We start from the raw sequence: 13,892 nt of genomic DNA on the forward strand, positions 1-13,892 counted from the left end.
AGTTGAAAGGGCAGCTGGAGTGGCAGTGTTTTCTGGGGTGATCCAGGTCTCTGTGAGGGCCAGGAAGTGGAGAGACTGCAGGGAGGCATAGGCTGAGATGGTGTCCGCCTTCTTGACTGCAGACTGGCAGTTCCACAGCCCCCCTAGTACTTCAAGTTCCTTACCGGTGGAGATTGGTGGGTAGCAGAGATTGGATGGGTTACAGCCTCGAATGAAGGGACTTCGGTAAAATCTTCTCCAGTGCGATGTCCTGACTGGGATAAGACACATGGCTGCGAGGGGGGGGGGGGGGGGTTGAGATGTTATACCTACCTCAATGGGCTTCCTCGATGGACTCCCACAGATAGACTCCCCTTGTCTTTGTTCAGCTGTCTTCGTTCTGATGGCCCGACGCTGCAGCTGACGCTGTAGTGACAGCCTTTTAAGTGCTCAATTTACCGCAAGTACTGACTGTGGCTCCTCCTTCCCTCTAATCAAGTCTATTCACTACAGGTGAGCTGGCTTCAAACAAGCTGATTGCTCACTTACCATAGACAGCTTCACAAGAAGTTCAACAACAAGCTATCAATACTAGACTAAATGTTACCACTAGCTTTACACACACAATGCCTAAACCCAAATCTACAATTAGTTTCTGACTTACCAACAAGAGACAAAGCAGCTTCCTTCCTTTCTCCAGACCAAATGTGGTTTGAAGAGAACTACTGCTGTCCTTTAAGTTCTGACTGTGGCTCCTCCTTCCCTCTAATCAAGTCTATTCACTACAGGTGAGCTGGCTTCAAACAAGCTGATTGCTCACTTACCATAGACAGCTTCACAAGAAGTTCAACAACAAGCTATCAATACTAGACTAAATGTTACCACTAGCTTTACACACACAATGCCTAAACCCAAATCTACAATTAGTTTCTGACTTACCAACAAGAGACAAAGCAGCTTCCTTCCTTTCTCCAGACCAAATGTGGTTTGAAGAGAACTACTGCTGTCCTTTAAGTTCTGACTGTGGCTCCTCCTTCCCTCTAATCAAGTCTATTCACTACAGGTGAGCTGGCTTCAAACAAGCTGATTGCTCACTTACCATAGACAGCTTCACAAGAAGTTCAACAACAAGCTATCAATACTAGACTAAATGTTACCACTAGCTTTACACACACAATGCCTAAACCCAAATCTACAATTAGTTTCTGACTTACCAACAAGAGACAAAGCAGCTTCCTTCCTTTCTCCAGACCAAATGTGGTTTGAAGAGAACTACTGCTGTCCTTTAAGTTCTGACTGTGGCTCCTCCTTCCCTCTAATCAAGTCTATTCACTACAGGTGAGCTGGCTTCAAACAAGCTGATTGCTCACTTACCATAGACAGCTTCACAAGAAGTTCAACAACAAGCTATCAATACTAGACTAAATGTTACCACTAGCTTTACACACACAATGCCTAAACCCAAATCTACAATTAGTTTCTGACTTACCAACAAGAGACAAAGCAGCTTCCTTCCTTTCTCCAGACCAAATGTGGTTTGAAGAGAACTACTGCTGTCCTTTAAGTTCTGACTGTGGCTCCTCCTTCCCTCTAATCAAGTCTATTCACTACAGGTGAGCTGGCTTCAAACAAGCTGATTGCTCACTTACCATAGACAGCTTCACAAGAAGTTCAACAACAAGCTATCAATACTAGACTAAATGTTACCACTAGCTTTACACACACAATGCCTAAACCCAAATCTACAATTAGTTTCTGACTTACCAACAAGAGACAAAGCAGCTTCCTTCCTTTCTCCAGACCAAATGTGGTTTGAAGAGAACTACTGCTGTCCTTTAAGTTCTGACTGTGGCTCCTCCTTCCCTCTAATCAAGTCTATTCACTACAGGTGAGCTGGCTTCAAACAAGCTGATTGCTCACTTACCATAGACAGCTTCACAAGAAGTTCAACAACAAGCTATCAATACTAGACTAAATGTTACCACTAGCTTTACACACACAGTGTGTGTTATTAGTGGCATAAAGGTCTTTTCTTGTTTCAGATATTACAAAAATCTCAATTGAATCTGTATTTAAAGGAAAACACCACCGCATTTCCATACTGAACTATGTTCTGCTCTAATGTTAGACGAGGTGATACATACCTCCCTCTCCTCTGCACGTCCACTCAATGGCTCTTGCGCGCACTCCGCGCAGCGCTAATTTGCTAGCATGTAGCTTGTCCCAGTATATTCCTTAGGATCCAAAGGGAGGTGAAGTTAGAAGCGACCAAGCACTTCCACGTTGTCCCTATTTAAATACGGTTACGTGAGTAGTTACATGACCCAAGTTTGGTTACATAAAATGAAACATGCCAATTTTTCTAAGCGGATAACAAGGATAACTATATAGTATGGCGGAATAACAACTGGAAGCACTTCGACGTCGGCGCAGTAATATCATCACTCAAAACATGACGGGACTATATACTTTCTGCTTGTTTTCACAACCCTGCACAACGATGCACGTTATAACCATGATGTTTGATTGTTCACAAACTATCTTACTACAACCTGATGCTTCCTCAACTGTGCACAAACTACTACAGGTAGTGCAGGCGACGGCGTGCAGGTCACGTAGGTTCTATTGACGGAAGTAAGAGGGGGAGCGGAGTGATGATATTACTGCGCCGACGTCGAAGTGCTTCCAGTTGTTATTCCGCCATACTATATAGTTATCCTTGTTATCCGCTTAGAAAAATTGGCATGTTTCATTTTGTGTAACCAAACTTGGGTCGTGTAACTACTCACGTAACCGTATTTAAATAGGGACAACGTGGAAGTGCTTGGTCGCTTCTAACTTCACCCCCCTTTGGATCCTAAGGACAAGCTACATGCTAGCAAATTAGCGCTGCGCGGAGTGCGCGCAAGAGCCATTGAGTGCACGCACAGAGGAGAGGGAGGTATGTATCACCTCGTCTAACATCAGAGCAGAACATAGTTCAGTATGGAAATGCGGTGGTGTTTTCCTTTAATGTTCTTGGGAAAGTAATTATTTTTATTTTGTACATTGTTTGCTTTCATAAAACCAAAATAAAAGAAATAATGTAATAAAAGCTGATGTTATAGAACTCATCCCAACCAAGTTAAAGTAAACATCCAACCAAACAGTCAGACATATTTGAAGGTAAAAAAATGGTTTAATTAAATACGACAATGAGGTAATTATCTGTCCAGCAGTCTCACCACAGAGCTTGTCCTGGAACTGGAGTCCAAACTGGTGAATGAGGTCGAAGGACTCCACCAGGAAGACGTGGTCCTCGAAGGGCGGGGACGCCATGGCCCTCAGCGACGCCATATCGGCTCTGGCCACGCCCACGGCGTAGATCTCAATGCCTTTCTCTCTGGCCTCAGCCGCCACCTCTGCCACACGGTCCTGAGGACGTCCATCTGTCACGATCACGGCCACATTGGGAACCTGAGGAGGGGAAGTCTTCAGGATCAGTTCAGGTAAGGCGTTGAGGACCGAGGTGAAAGACCGTCTCACACTCGGAAAATCCCACATTAATGTTGTCAATGAAGTCTGCAGGAACTTTTCAGTTCAGTCAATGTGAACTGGTTCTATATATCGTATCATTAGTTAAAATGATGATTATATTTACATTCCAACTCACAAGAGTGTCAACTAAATAAATGTAACTGCATTTGAGACACTACTTACAACCAAACAACAACTTGTGTGTTAACTTGTGTTGTAACTGGTGTTGTAACTTGTGTTGTAACTAGTTTTTTAACTTGTGTTGTAACTTATGTTGTAACTCATGTTGTAACTCGTGTTGCAACTAGTGTTTTAACTTGTGTTGTAACTCATGTTGTAACTCGTGTTGCAACTAGTGTTTTAACTTGTGTTGTAACTTGTGTTGTAACTACTGTTTTAACTAGTGTTGTAACTCCTGTTGTTACTACTGTTGTAACTCATGTTGTAACTCATGTTGTAACTCCTGTTGTAACTCCAGTTGTAACTCGTGTCGCGCTACCTTCGGCCTGTCTCCCTCCTCAGCGGTAAAAGCATTGTTCATCACGTATTTGATGGCGAGGCCGGTCATGGTGCCCTGAGCGAGGGGGATGATCTGATTGATGCCTTTCACCATGGCATCCAGCTTGGCGTGGGACTTCAGGGAGAACTCACTGCGGAGCTGAAGACCAAAGAGAAGTGAGACAACAGGTCCACCATTACATTAATACGTGATCTAAGAATGAATAGATAATGGATGAAGACCTGGATCCAGTGCGTCTACCATACCTGGCTTGAGTACTGAACAACTCCCACTCTGGTGGCATTGAGTCCGATGTCCAGGGTGCTCAGGATGTCAATCATGAACTTCCTCATGGTCTCAAACTCGTGTGGTCTGACGCTGCGGGAGCTGTCAATGAGGAAGACCAGATCCACCGGTCCAGACTTACATTTCTGCACAGAGTCTGAGAGAAGAAGACAAATGTGATATTGCTTGATAAAGACGAGGGCTGAGGTAAAACACAATAAAATAAAAATCAAAGAAAGAAATAAACATGTTGAGCCAGTCGATGTCTTCTGACATCATCATGAAATACACATATCTCCATGGGAAAATAACCTCCTTTCATATAATATGAAACATTATAAAATTATAAAAAAAAAAAAAAATACTCCACTCTTCATCATTTTAAATTAAGAAAACATAAGTGGAACACAAGATCTTATATATATATATATATATATATATATATATATATGGCTTTTAATTGGGGTTAATTTAAATTGTATCACTGTTTCATGTTGAGAAAAAAATTGCAAACATTTTTGTTTTTATTTTTAGTATCAAAACCATGATAGTTGTGGTTTTGTTGCAGCACTGTCAAGCTGCATCTTTGCATGGAATGTGCTGTAGAAATAACATTATTTGAAAGGCATATTGTTTATAACGCACAGCATCCAATATTTGGCCGCTCCTCCACGGCTCAACAACTCCAGAAGCCATGCCCCCTAACAGCTCACAGTACCACTTACAGCGTCACATTAAGTAGCACATTGCTACTAGGTTTGCACATCTCTTTGTGATAAATGGTTCGATATGCATCTAGATACACAGGTTACGATTCAATTCAAAAACGATATCCTTTTATTTCAGACCGATTCGATTCGAATCGATTCCATACAGTGTAACGATATGATTCGATTCTACGGTTAATATTTGTTGTAGATATTTTATAAAATAAAGAAGCTGATTCTATGAAAGTTACAGTACTATAGTCTCTTTTCAAATATGTAAAATACCACATATCCCCAAACATTGTGGCTGTATGGCACTGGCAAAAAAAAAAAAAAAACAGAACAACAAAATCACATGTCAATGTATTTATTTTTAGACATGGACCAAAAAAAATGTCATGGACCAAAAATCGTTGGATGGCGGTCACAGGACAGTGTCGTGGACGCTACCCGTGCTGCGGCCGCCTCCTGTGGCGCAAGTTGAGACACAAGCGATCGGCATTCAAAGCCGTCCGTCTCTCACGTGCGGTCGTGGAGTGCCTGCGGTCACACGGCAGCGTCGCAGCCGCCTACCTGTGCTGCGCCCGCCTCTCCACCTCCACCTCCTCCATATTCCGTGTTGTCCTTTGTTTATAACTCATACCAGCTAGCCAGCTACGGCGTTTCGCCGGCAGCTTCAGCTCTTGCATTGTTTTAGAGACGCTGGTGTAATGCTGCCATGACTCTGTAACCGATTCATCTAGGAATCCATTGATAATTCGTATCGATTGAGGAGGCTGCTACCGATGCAGCTGTATCTCTCACTTGTTGAACCGAATACCCGGTCGCATCGGTTTATCGTTTACAACCCTAATTGCTACATTTGCTTTTTTTTTCTGACGCCATATTCATAGCTTCCTCTTGGATGACTGCCTGTTCCTAGTCTGATTCCAGAAAAGTGCCGAACACAAAAACAAAATAATGAGAAATCCAAAACCGGGAAAACGGCAGCAGAGTCTCTGGAGAAACAGAGACCGCTACACACTTCCGGTGTCTAGTGATGATTGAGAGGGATTACATTTGGATCAGGTATACGGATGTCAGTTTCGGTTAATTTTGCTTTCGATAGCCAAACGTAACATAACTGGTTGATTTTGATATTAGTAATATAATAGACGTGAAGTATAAGAGGCACTTTCCTTATTCTCTGGCACTCCGTGGACTCCATGAGTTTTACCGCCAGATTTCAAAGCGCTCTCTCTATCCACTTTTAATATGTTGTGATGGAAATCTATTTTAGTTTATTTTCTGTTGCTTTACTGACATTTATTTACTATTTTTTAAGGAATATCAGCTGATCGGCCACAGATCGTTATCAGCTGATATTCTTTCTAAATATTTTGTACGGCGGTCTCTCTAAATGCTGATCATAAGATCGATTCTGAATGTAGACATTTTAATACTCGTTTGTCTGCTTTCAAGCCTGCCCCATAATCCGCTCAGGTTAACTGTTGACATTAGTCTGAATTGTCTTTTTCGGAAAATCCTGCATAGTATACCTTTAAAAAAAATGAAACTGTATTTGTGAGAAGTTTTTATTTCAAGACGTTGATGTCTCCAGTGGGAACTTATGGGTTTGGAGCTGAGAGAGACAGCCAGCAGAACTAACACACAGCTGGCTTCAGTCTTTTCATAGGAAGAATGAGTAAACTATGATAACTGTGTCCTTTAAGAAGTAAAAGTAGTAACGTGTCTGTAAGAATAATGTGGCAGCTTCAGCTCCTTAACAACAGTATCATATACATACACGTGGGAGAGGAATGTGTTTTTGAGTGTCCACGCAGGTTTGTGTGTCTGTGTGGATTCTGGTTCAAGTCTTCAGCTAAACTCATGACTGCAGACGTCTGTTTTTGTCTTTAATGTCTCTGCATCACTATAGTAACGTCATCTAGGTTCAGCAGTTGTGGATGAGCTATGAGGTGAGTCTGTGTGTTTGTGCCGTGACTTTATGAGCTGGAAAGGGATTGTTTGATTAATGCACAGCCAGGATTTCTTCACAAAGTCTGAAAGTCGTCAGAAGAGAGGCGGTGTTGGTAAAAGGAGACACGTGGGACAGTTCTGGAATCTGTCTTTAGTTTCAATCAGACAACGGCTGATTGTTAACGTCTTATGAATACGTTCAAATCATTGTCTGGATGTATAAATCAAGTCCACCTTCACCTTCATCTGTAAACCACGTCCAACAGTCTGATAAGACAAAACATTAGTTCCTTGAAGTGAAAGGGAGTCCTGTTCAGAATCACAGTGTCATTGTTTATTATTTGTTAGAAAGCTTGTTGTGATGTAAACTGACGTTTTTAAAAATAGTTTTCCATTTATTTATAAAAATGTCCATGACATACACAAAAATAACAAACTGTACGCAATCTTATATAGATGGAAAAAAGGCATATTAATATTAATAATCTATTTTAACAAATAGAGTATCTGCATATGACTTCAGGTTTTGGGATCAGCCATCAGTCTGTTACTCTTTTTATGATTCTATTTTATACACTTTAGATACACCGTTTTTCGTTTTTGATCACACAATAATTTTACCTGAGGATTGACAAAGTTATATCTCATCTTAGTAGTGACCAATCAGGTTGCAGCAGGTTTTGGTTGACTGCAGGTGAACAATGTGGAGAGTAAAAGAGGAAACATATTCTGGCTGAAATGTAAACTGTGCTAGTATCTAACGATGATTTGACTTAAAAATAAACTATTAACTGAGTGTAAAATCTGGTCGTACAAACTCTATTCTCACATCTGAAGTCACTTAATAAAATATAAACAGGTGGAAGAAGTCTTGGCGTTATCTGCTAAGAGTGGGTGAAATCGATGCAGCATAGTATCACAATATTTTGAGTGTCAATATTGTATCAATACATGAAGGCTGATCTGATTGTGAAAACCTAATCTAATTTGATAAAACAAATGTTGACAAACTGCATAATTTGTGGTTGATAAAAGTGTTATAAATCAACATATGCTTAAAATCGCTAAAATTGTTACTTAAGAAAGAAGATTGCATTGTGACTTAAGTAAGTCATGATTATATGGTATTATTACTTTAGCGTCAGTTAATATGGTATCATTGGGCCTCTGAATCATCAACCAACTGATGGGCTCAGAGATCGATTGCTGTCTCATGTCCTCACATTAAAAACAAAATTGGAAGTGAAATGCTGAATTTCATGACCTCCATCATCAGACAACATCAACAGTGTCTATGGCGATGGACCTCATTGTCTTTGCATGGGCTTGCGTCACATTATACCAAAATGAATTGTGGGTCTGCTCCGCTGCATCACTCGTGTCACTTGTGTGAAAAGAAAAGGTTCAACTTTTCAGGCGCTGACAAACACAAACAAAACATGGAGGAGAGGTTAATCATTGCGGTTGGGAACAGGCCGATTCTTTATGATCAGTCCTGTGTTTATATACAGGGACTGAATTACTAAAACACGTGCTCTTCTGGCTAGAACGGGATCCATTTTGCACTATAATAATAAAGAAGCCGGAAGTAGCCTGAATTAGCCGGCTAGCGGGAAGCGATTTCAATGGCCGCTGGCTGCGTCCGCAAAGGCATCTCCCTCATGTACCAGACACGCCTTCCCTCGTCCGGCAACGGTCCGTCAGTGGACAGGTGCAGTGTGAACACGGCCTCTGTGTTGTGGTTTTTGTTTGTGCTCAGACTGACCTGCTTTGGGCCTGGCGGTGGCGAGGACGGCCAGACTCAGCAGAATGAAGCCACACAGAGCTCCGAGCGTCTTCATCCTGATGATCTAACAGAAGGGGCTCACAGCTGGACTCTGGATCTGGATCAGACTGGTAGGAGGGAGAAGCAGAGAATAATGCAAGAGGTTATTTATGGTAACTCCTGTTAGCGTAACACAGAATTACATCTGTTGTATGGTTGATTTTCACTTATTTAGTGACGTGTCAACAGAACCCTCTGAGAACAGACAACTGTCTGTGCTTTTGCTCTCATATAGACCAACATTTATGAGGCTGTGTATATTGAGACCAGGCCGAATGTCCCTGAACATGAATAAGTAGATTTCAGTTTTGTGACAGTTTCGCTAACTGCTGTGAGACAGTGATGTTGATCATGGAGGACTGGTTGGTCGTCTGAGGGTGAAGGAAAGCAATGCAGATCATTTTATTTCACTCGATTCATTTAGTTTATTAGGAATGAGGCTGTCTTAATTGCATGGTTAAATCTACCTGATGCGGCCATTAAAATACCCTTTTCCCTTTCAAAGTCAAGCTGAAATCAAAAATGACCTTTTAACCCTTTTAGATCACATCCAATGTTTGCTATTTAATGATATATGGTGAAAAAGTCTAATTTATTTATATGAAAATCCAATATTTTTTGCTTCCTGGAAAATAAATTATAACCCATGCTTACATCAGCTTGTACCAACAAATTTCAACCAATAACATAATGACATCCATCCATCAACCAATCTGTACTGTTTAGCTTCACAGAGCGAGAGGAAGTGGTGAGCTAAACTTTTCAACCATCAAATCAAATTCCACTTTGAAGCATCACTTAAAGGTGCTACTCAGGTAGCAGGTAACTTCCTGCCCTGCTGTGTTTATAAAGTGATACTAAAGTAGAGACGGCGTGTTGCAGAGAGACATTCCAGTCCATCCCCGTCGTAAATGTGCTGCACCTGGATCTGCTGGCCAGTTGTTTCTAATAGACGGCTGTGGATATACACACACTGTCACTAATGTGGCAGTGTGTCTCTCAGCAGGCCGTAATGACAATGTTTGTGTTCACCTTCAGGGCACACGCTCAGTTCAAACATGACGGTCCTCCAGGTCTCTGTAGACCAGCACCAAGGCTCCTCGCTCTGTTTACATCTCTGTTTGTCTTGTTCTCTTTCTTTCACTTTCTCTCAGGTTTTGTGGAGCGTCTCCGCAGCCGAGCGTTCAGATGGCATGATTCATGCTCCTGTGGTAATGTCTTCTATTTCCTGGCAGACAGCTGGACACAATGATTGGTTGATTGCCCAGTTCAGTCCTCTATAACCCCTGCTGTTGATTCTTCCCACTCCATTTGATTTAAGGCTTTATAACACACCTTCAGGTCCTTAGTCTAAAACAAAACCTGACTGTTCCTAATATCACTTTTCTGTGTCCGACTTTATATGGTGTTGGACGTCCTCTTGTATCATGTGAACTCACGCTGTGTGCATGTTTAGATGTTTTTCTCATCATCTCCTGCAGGATATTATTCAAACAGAGAACCAGATTTCAGCTTCTTTTTGTGCAAATATTTCACATCTCTTGGCCTTAAATCTAAAACCAGAGCCTTAAATAATATACTTCTTTCAGCCGTTCTTCTTCTGCTTCTTCAACACATAAAGTTATAAATCAGGTCAATATGTGAATCAAACATTTTACTTAACTTAACTTAAAACGAGATTCCAACCAATAGAATGGCACTTTGACCCAAAGTCCACATTTGACGCCCACACAGTCTCACATGTGAAAGGTAACCTGTTTAATGTCGGTGGGAAGAGAGAAGGGAAGGAGTGGGATGGGAGGACTGATGAAAGGCACGAGGCTGGACACATGACCAAGTATCAAACCTCACAGGAGCTCTGACTAACGTTAGGTTGAGACAACAAAACCAACGTTAGGTTTAGACAACAAAACCAACGTTAGGTTTAAAGAACAAAACCAACATTTGGTTTAGAAAACAAAACCAACGTTAGGTTTTGACAACAAAACCAACGTTGGGTTTTGACAACAAAACCAACGTTAGTTTTAAAGAACAAAACCAACGTTAGGTTTAGACAACAAAACCAACGTTAGGTTTAGATGACAAAACCAACGTTAGGTTTAGAAAACAAAACCAACGTTAGGTTAAGACAACAAAACCAACGTTGGGTTTGGACAACAAAACCAACATTATGTTTAGATAAAACCAACGTTAGGTTTAGTCAACAAAACCAACGTTGGGTTTAAAGAACAAAACCAATGTTAGGTTTAGACAACAAAACCAACGTTAGGTTTAAACAACAAAACCAAGGTTGGGTTTAGACAACAAAACCAATGTTAGGTTTAGACAACAAAACCAATGTTAGTTTTAAACAACAAAACCAATGTTAGTTTTAAACAACAAAACCAATGTTAGGTTTAGACAACAAAACCAACGTTAGGTTTAAACAACAAAACCAACGTTGGGTTTAGAAAACAAAACCAACGTTGGGTGCGTTGCGTGAGACGAGAGATGTAGTGGTTTCACTCTAAACTAAATGAATACGCAGTTTAAATATGGTCACATTTGTTTACTGTTTGCACAAAACCAAGATGGTGATGACCATAAAGCCAGACTCAAGGCTTCAAACCAGAAGTGCACAAACCGAAGACATCATGATGACTATGTCCACTTCTTATATACAGACTGTTTAAAGGATTTAATGAAGGAATATTTCATTCAAATTCATTCTGCATATTTAATTATGGAAATAATCACATCCAAACTTACTTAATGTACAAGCAGTCAGCGACTTTTAATGTTTTTAAGAGAAGACCGCATGTTCATCATGTCAGAGAGATCAAAGTTCATGCAACACACACAGAGGAGTTTTCAATGAGCCAATGCACTTCAGGTTGATCTCCATCTGTGTGTGTGTGTGTGTGTGTGTGTGTGCAGGACAAAGACTCCTCAGTATGACTTTCTGTAGCCCCCCTCACCACACACACACACACACACACTTTCACCCCTGACACCGTCTTCCTGTCTCCTGCACCGAACAACAATCTACTACCATCCTGCTGCTACTGAGCACGTGCACCACAAACACACACACACACTCACACACACACACACACACACACACACACACACACACAAACTCACACACACACACATTCTATAATTATCCACAAAGCGTCTCATTCAGCTCTGTTTTCTCTGCTGAAGGCTGCTGCTTGTTAACAGTGTGTTTCTAACTTTTAGCTGTTAAATACAGAAGTGGAGATCCTATTTCCTATAATTAACACTTTCAAATAATTCAAACACGGTCTGTTCTGTGGCCTCCATATTTTAAATAATGCAGTTTTCCTTCATAGAACTAAATTGTTTTATGTAACTAATTAATGAAATTACAAGAAGATTACGCGGAAGACAACTGACGTGTTTTAAACGTAAAACCCAACTAGAGGAGCCTGTACATGCGCACGGGGGAGTCGTTTATTGTCACATGCAGCAGCAGAGTGTCAGTTTGTATAGCTGGTTGTTAAACAGGAGCTGTGGACGTTAGCACCAATGTGAGATCACCACGACAAATGAAACAGTGGCTTGGTTCTTTAAAGCTCTTTTCAAGTGCAGGCAGTAAAAATAAACCGTTGGATATCCTCCGTACTGATTTTTACTGCGGCAGACATTCAGAGGAAAAAAGGTTTCAAATAAAAAGCAGCGTTACTGTGGCTACCATGGTCAGGGAACGTTCACATCAGTAGTTCTAAAGTGAAGGTTGAAATAACAATGTAGTATGAAAAGTAAAAGTGCTGGTCAGAGTCAGGAGATTATGTGTTGTGTATCCGTCTGTCTGTCCACAGCTAATCCTTCATGCTATTCGACCAATCAGCATGATAGTATTTGTGCATATTTATTTTCTCAGTATGCTCCGTCAGGTCTGTAACTGCTTCAGGTTGTTTCTGCTACAGATGGTGGAGTGTTCCTTTCCAGACCCACTGAGCAATTTGATGTTGAAAATCATAGACTGCACATGAGAAGTGGACGTTACCATGGTGACGTCCCCCATTGGTTTACAGACTACAGTTTTGAAGCCTCAAGTTTGGCATTTTGACCGTTGCCATCTTGGAATTTTGCAACCAGTGAAGGAAGTGACCATATTTGGACTGTGGAGGAGCGACGGGTGGATTTGATATACACCAGCGACAGAGCGACACCCCGAGCAGCACCCTTACTGGGTCTGGATCTCTCTCTCTCTGTCTCTCTCTCTCCCTCTCTTCGTCTTTTTCTGACTTTTTTTTAAATTAGTTGGGAAACTGAGAGAAAAACCTAATTGTACTTTTAATGTTATCAGATCTCTCTCTTCATCCTAAAATGCTCCTAAATACTAGATTACTTGTTTTATGAATTAATCCACCAGTTGAAGCAGCAGCGCTGTGTCTGTTTAACCAATCAGTGAAGTCCCGGCAAATCCCAGTCTGATAGTTCCTGTACTATACTACCCCCTCTGTCAGGGCCTGTTTGGAGGGTCAAATGTCCCCAGGACTTAATTTAGATCCTGGTCCCTGCAGTCAATTCCTCAAAAGGTTCCTAGTCCCTGACGAAGTTTCCTGCAGTATAAAGGGGTCTTAACATGTCCTGCTGCCCCCTATGGAGCGGAACATGTTAAGGCGTTCTCCAGACTTCCTGTCCCTCAGCCCTGATGTCCATCAATAAACCAGTGTCAGTGGACTCAGCTGACCTCAAACTCACGATGTGGCTTCTGCAGAACCGATATAGAGAAGAAGAAGATTCAGCTCCGTCTGTCCATCCAGAGATAAGATCCATCCTCGGTTCTTGTGTCATTGATTTGAGGAATTTTTATCCCAAGTGACGGTCAAACGATAAATATGTTAGTATGAGAATCAGTTTTGTTTTGCTTTTTTTTTGGCCTCACCATTTTTCTGTTGTTATTTATCTTTGTATTTTGCTTTGTCTGACAAATAACTTTGAAAAATCTGTTTTAAAGGAGCTATACACATAAAGTTATTATTATCAATATAGCTGTAGAGATTTTAAAGTAGGTGTTTTTCTAGATGAGCATAGAAGTTAAAATATTCTCCATGTTTCCCTTGATCATTAACCTTCCACATGTTCAGAGTTACAGCAAAGTTAGAGCAAC

General features: G+C 41.2%; 1 protein-coding gene across 3 annotated transcripts in view; it reads right to left on the reverse strand.

The window, feature by feature from the left end:
* Positions 1 to 13,892, reverse strand: part of matn4 (matrilin 4) — a 42,206-nt gene that overhangs the window by 19,043 nt on the left and 9,271 nt on the right. For all 3 annotated transcript variants that reach the window (XM_084025651.1, XM_084025650.1, XM_084025649.1), the window contains exons 2-5: positions 8,711 to 8,838; positions 4,261 to 4,436; positions 3,995 to 4,153; positions 3,204 to 3,435 (exon numbers count right to left, since the gene is read on the reverse strand). In XM_084025651.1, coding sequence (XP_083881777.1) covers positions 3,204 to 3,435; positions 3,995 to 4,153; positions 4,261 to 4,436; positions 8,711 to 8,786 — 643 coding nt within the window. In that variant the 5' untranslated portion in view covers positions 8,787 to 8,838. The remainder of the gene's footprint in view (positions 1 to 3,203; positions 3,436 to 3,994; positions 4,154 to 4,260; positions 4,437 to 8,710; positions 8,839 to 13,892) is intronic.

This window comes from Eutrigla gurnardus, assembly GCF_963514095.1.
Source record: "Eutrigla gurnardus genome assembly, chromosome: 2".
Classification (NCBI taxonomy): Eukaryota; Metazoa; Chordata; class Actinopteri; order Perciformes; family Triglidae; genus Eutrigla; species Eutrigla gurnardus.